Below are 6,000 nucleotides of genomic sequence, written 5' to 3' on the forward strand. Positions count from 1 at the left end.
TTAGCTATTATAGGGTATAAACACAAGTTATATGATTGAGAGTGTCCTTTTCTTACTTAGAAAAGAGAGTAGACTGACAGACTGTAAGGAAATCTGGTGCCTTCTATTTGACCTAGTTGGAAGAGTTGATAGAAAAAGGTTCTGCCCCTGTCCAGTTGAGGCCTAGGGTTAAGGTTACATTCTTGGCTCTGTCTCCATAACAGTGTCTCCCCAGACCAGCAGCAGTCCTGTTCACAGCCAAGCTCAGCACAGAGTCCAAGAACCTTACTGGAAACTTAGTGTCTATCTCACAGTTTTTAGGGAGAGGAAAATGCTAAGTGAAGCCTCTTCAACATCAGAATGTTGAAGCTGCAACAGTTGCAAAAGGATGCTCAAAAGTCTGAGTGTTCCCTAGACAAGTCTGTGCTAAATCCCATTCTCAGCCACTGAGAAAACATGGAGTGTCCACAACAGATGGACTGAAAAGACCTAGAAGCTGAGCAAACCTACAGAAGAGGCAGAAAGTATATTCAACACACCCCTAGCGTGGCTGGACCTTCAGGTTCCTGCAGGGACTTAGGTAGGCAAGGCAGGGTAATATGTACATGTTGGGAAGGAGTGAATGGGCAGGCCAGCGGTGTCTGTGAGGAATTTGGGAGTACTGATGGAGGTATAGAAATTATGAATCGGTGGGCATGTTTACATCTGGGTACCTTTTGGTTCTCTGCAAGAATTTCAGATTGAGCTGCTAATGGTCAGAATAAAAAAAATTGTGCATCTATCATGCTGTCTTTTTCCCCAAGCCTGGGCTTAGGACCTCTGGTTTCCACAGGGTAGCAGGCCATGATATTCTGCTTTGCTGCAGGTGTCAAGCCTACTGGCTGGGCTTTTAAAGTCTTTATCTGGTCCTCCATTCAAATTCTCAGAACAAAATTAATTTATGAGCAATTTTCTTTCTTGTGATGATGGAAAAATGTTTACAGAGAGCAATGTGGTGAATGGAACTTAACTGCATACTGTCCATAATTAATTCTTTTGAGATGTGCAAGGTCATTGGTAGTTCATTTAGTATTCTGTCCTTTTGGCTTAATTTTAGTGACTGTTAAGGAAATTAAAAATATTGACAGTCTTTTCTTTCATCCCCAACCTCCTGCTTCTTAATTCTCCCTTCTTGAGGCTTAATTAACTCAACGGGGGTTTGAGGGGAATTGGATTCTTCTGGTGAGAGGGACTATTGCAGCACTAATAGAATATAATGTGAGCCACATGTTTATAATTTCTAAGTAGCCATGTTAAAATTAATCATTCCAACATGTAATCATTATAAAAATCATCGTCACCTAGGCCGGAGTGCAGTGGTAGGATCATAGCTCACCGTAACCTCAAACTCTTGGGCTCAACAGATCATCCCACCTCAGCCTCCAAAGCAGCTGAGACTATAGGCACACGCCACCACACTTGGTTAATTTTTGTCTTCATTCTTATTTTTCGGTGTGTTTTCTATACTTATAGCACATCTCAATTAGGGCTGGCCACATTTCAAATGCTTACTAGCCCATTTTGCACGTGGCTACTGTATTGGGCCTAGAAGTCACAGTGACAGCCTTGCGGACCCCCCTGCATATTCCAACAACAAACCATCTAGGCTGCATTCTTAGGAACAAAGGACAAACAGCGGATGGAGTTCAGAATGGGTCCAGATGCAGGGCTTATGGCTGGGTTTTGCTGATGAGGATAAGTGGAAAGTCTCTTAGGTGGAAAGCCCTGTGTGAGGACTGGGAGGTGGGAAGAGGCCATCTACAGGATGCAGGACAAGGTGGTGGAGAGAAGGATTTGATCTGGGGTGACCTTTGGCTGACTGTTGCTCCTTTTTTGTCTTTTCTCTTCCTTCCCGACTTCCAACCCCTAACCCCCAGTGGTGATCCTCAGCCTGCCCAGCACTCCGGCAGGGGGCGCCTGCGCGCATTCCTGCCCGGCCGCCTGTGCCTGCAGCAGTCTGGAACGCGGCTGCTCGGTGCGTTGTGACCGCGCGGGCCTCCCGCAGTTGCCCGCCGAGTTTCCGTGCGAGGCGGTGTCCATCGACCTGGACCGGAACGGCCTGCGCTTCCTGGGCGAGCGGGCCTTCGGCACGCTGCCGTCGCTGCGACGCCTGTCGCTGCGCCACAACAACCTATCCTTCATCACACCCGGCGCCTTCAAAGGCCTGCCACGCTTGGCCGAGCTGCGCCTGGCGCACAACGGCGACCTGCGCTACCTACACGCACGCACCTTCGTGGCGCTCGGCCGCCTGCGCCGCCTGGACCTGGCCGCCTGCCGCCTCTTCAGCGTGCCCGAGCGCCTGCTGGCCGAGCTTCCGGCCCTGCGCGAGCTCTCCGCCTTCGACAATCTGTTCCGCCGCGTGCCGGACGCGCTGCGCGGCCTGGCCAACCTGACGCACGCGCACCTGGAGCGCAGCCGCATCGAGGCTGTGGCCGCCAGCTCACTGCAGGGCCTGCGGCGCCTGCGCTCGCTCAGCCTGCAGGCCAACCGCATTCGCGCCGTGCACGCAGGCGCCTTTGGCGACTGCGGCGTCCTGGAGCACCTGCTGCTCAACGACAACCTGCTGGCCGAGCTGCCAGCTGACGCCTTCCGCGGCCTGCGCCGTCTGCGCACTCTCAACCTGGGCGGCAATGCGCTGGGCCGTGTGGCGAGCGCCTGGTTCGCCGACCTGGCCGAGCTCGAGCTGCTCTACTTGGACCGCAACAGCATCGCCTTCGTAGAGGAGGGCGCCTTCCAGAACCTCTCGGGCCTCCTCGCTCTGCACCTCAACAGCAACCGCCTCTCTGTGCTTGCCTGGGCTGCCTTCCAGCCCGGCTTCTTCCTGGGCCGCCTTTTCCTCTTCCGCAACCCGTGGTGCTGTGACTGCCACCTGGAGTGGCTGCAGGACTGGATGGAGGTCTCCGGGCGTGTCACCGATGTGCCATGTGCCTCCCCGGGCTCCGTGGCAGGCCTGGACCTCAGCCACGTCGCCTTTGGGCACTCCTCTGATGGCCTCTGTGTGGACCCCGAGGAGCTGAACTTCACTATGTCCAGTCCAGGCCCATCCTCAGAGCCGGAGGCTACCACCATGAGCAGGTTCAGCAGTCTCCTTTCCAAGCTGCTGGCTCCAAGGGCTCCTGTGGAGGAGGCGGCCAACACCACTGGGGAGCTGGCCAATGCCTCCCTGCCCCATGGTCTGCCTTCCAGTGGAGTGGGAGGCTCTGGCTGCAAGTCTGTGATTCTCCTGGCCTCTTGTCTTCTGCTCCACGTGGCCCACAAAGGGTATTAGGCCTGCAGATGGACTGAATCTGCTGCCACACTGAGGTGCCCCGAACTGTCTTGGCCAGAGGGGAAAAGTTTGGTCAACTGCGCTTGGAGGTGTCCGTGGTAAGAGGTGCACAGGATGGGGGCTGTGGTGGAACCCCAGTGGAGAGTGAAGGAACAGTTTGCTTCCAGAGATGGCCTCAGGTGAACACTGGGAAATGTCACTTGTGCTCTTGTCACTTGGGCATCCTTCGGAGAAGAAGCAAGAATGCACATTGGCCCTCAGGTGGGCAGGCTGAGAATCAGAAGCTCTTCCTTCACTTCCTCCCCTTCCCCCATCTTCCAGGCAACAGTGCCTGCAATGCCAGAATTAGAGAGTTCTTTCCCTAGCTAAGTACTAAAAACTGTGCCAACCCATTAAACCCAAGCCCTTTGTTTTCTACCACAGTCATCTTCTTCCTCTCCAGGGGCCTGGGGACGCTAGGTGGACAGAACAGGAGAGAAAGGATATGGGAAAGAGACTTAGACGCAAGAGGGTGGCAGTGGTTCCTGGGATCTGAGATGTATTAGGAAGTGTTTAAAACAAAGATTCATTTTATTTACTACACAGTTATTCCCAGGGTGGTCTTAGCCACCAAGGAACTTCAGGGCAGGGTAGGGAAAAAGAGGGGGTATGTTTGTGGACAAATAAATTTGCAAAATCCTAAGATTTAAAAAAAAAAGATTAAACCAGTTTCTCTCCTGCTAGACTTCTCAAGAGTCTTTCATATGCTAACACAGGTTATGTATCTCTGTGGAGGCCAGAAAATCCTTTTTTCTTCACATTTTGTGAAATTCCATTAGGCGTGGAAATTATTATGGACTGCTCACTTTGGGGCTGACCAATGGCCAAGAGAGAAGGAGGCAGCCAGTAGCTGGGAAAGGGGATTTAGAGATTTCTCAGGATGGGAGTTGGCCAACTATATGCCCCTAGGCCTGACTGCCAGAGTGTGCGTGGCCTCTGGGTGTGCCTAAGGGCAGGGCCACCAAATCCTACCCACCAGCCTTAACCAGCTTTTCTCAGAGTTGCAGTGGAAATGAATGGAGGTTGACTGTTTTGTTGGCCTCAGGATCAAAAGCTCATTTGGCCCAGGCTGCCAGGCTAGGCTTTGCAGGCTGCATCCCAAATGCTGGCTCTGCCATCCTTCCATGCAGGAGAGCCAACCTGAGCTGGTCACAGCAGGCACAGAATCCAGACGGACTATGAGGCAGTCAAGTCAAGAAAAGTGCCATATGTCTACTAAATACCTACTCAAACTGTTCTCTGCACCTCATACAATGTCGATGGCTGCATTTGTCAACATTCTGAAAATCTGTAATCTTAATCTCCTGAGTTCCTCTCCGTATGTGGGGTTTTCAAAAGCCACGTGGATTCAGGGTGCACCAACCAAGCTGTCAGTTCTTCATGGCAGCAGTCCTGTGTCTCTACATAATGCTAAGTATTGGAAATGTTTCCAGCAGTACCACCCAGGGCAGGAGTGTTCAAATAAGTTTCAACCATTAGTAGTCATTAACTCAGTGTAACGGGTTTTCAAATTTTTTAAAACCAGAATTTGAAAAAAAAATTACAGAATAGAAAAGTTACAGACCGGTGCAGTGGCTCACGCCTATAATCCCAGCACTCTGGGAGGCCAAGGCTGGTGGATTACTTGAGCTCAGGAGTATGAGACCAGCCCGAGCAAGAGCAAAACCCCATCTCTAAAAAATAGCTGGGGGTTGTGGCAGGAGGTCAAGAGGCTGAGGCAAGAAAATCACTTGAGCCCAGGAGTTTGAGGTTGCTGTGAGCTATGATGCTATGGCACTCTACCAAGGGCAACATAATAAGACTCTATCTCAAAAAAAAAAAAATAGAAAAGTCTCAGAACCTCACATGTAATATTATAAGAGTATTGTTTTGTGATACTTTATATTTAATTTGTATGTATTTGTTCAAATTATGTGTGTGTGTGTTCCTGTGCAAACTAAGTTGCTATGTACAATTTACATTTTATTGTGGGTTATAGTTTAAAAAAAATTGAAACTGTTGATCTAGAGCATGCATGATTTTTAAAAACCTTTTTGTTTTGAAAAATTTCAAACCTACAGAAGAGTTGCAAGAATAGTAGAATAAACATGTTGGCTATTCACCAGGGTTTCCCATTTTACCATATTTGCTTTCTCTCCTTTTTTTTAATATTACAATTATTTCTTACTGTTAGTTGCAGACATCATGACCTTGCACCCCTAAATACTTCAGCATGTATTTCCTAAGAACAAGGATATCCACAATACCATTATCAAAATCAGGGACTTTATCAATGATAGAATGCTATTTAAAATATACTGCTATATTTGAAATATACTCTATATTGAAATTTTAACAGGTGTCAAAATGATTTTTTAGGTGGTCATTCTAGAAAATGAGGTTCCTAGATCATGGCTTGGCTTTGTTCAGTCACAATACTCAAAACTAAACCTGTTGATTGATTTTAATGTTTCAAAATGAAATGATTCTTTAAATGTCTTACTTTACAAATGTGAGAAGCAGATGAGGGCAGAAATGTTATTTGCTCAAACTGTGTGTTGTGGGCATGGTAACTGAGTGAGGATCATGAGAATCCCAGAGACCAGATCTCTGCGTCTGGGTAACCATGGAAGTCCACAGCAGACGTGCAGCCTGGGTTACTGCGGAACAAGATGCTGCCTTGAGAGGAATGGCCT

At 49.1% G+C, this 6,000-nt stretch overlaps 1 protein-coding gene across 1 annotated transcript in view; it reads left to right on the forward strand.

The window, feature by feature from the left end:
* NYX (nyctalopin) overlaps window positions 1-3,303 on the forward strand; it is a 40,531-nt gene extending 37,228 nt beyond the window's left edge. Inside the window, exon 3 of the mRNA XM_053579774.1 lies at window positions 1,896-3,303. Within this exon, the coding sequence (XP_053435749.1) occupies window positions 1,896-3,286 (1,391 nt within the window). The 3' untranslated portion in view covers window positions 3,287-3,303. The remainder of the gene's footprint in view (window positions 1-1,895) is intronic.
* Window positions 3,304-6,000: the final 2,697 nt, after the last annotated feature.

The sequence above is a fragment of the Nycticebus coucang genome, chromosome X (assembly GCF_027406575.1).
Source record: "Nycticebus coucang isolate mNycCou1 chromosome X, mNycCou1.pri, whole genome shotgun sequence".
In the NCBI taxonomy this organism is placed as follows: domain Eukaryota; kingdom Metazoa; phylum Chordata; class Mammalia; order Primates; family Lorisidae; genus Nycticebus; species Nycticebus coucang.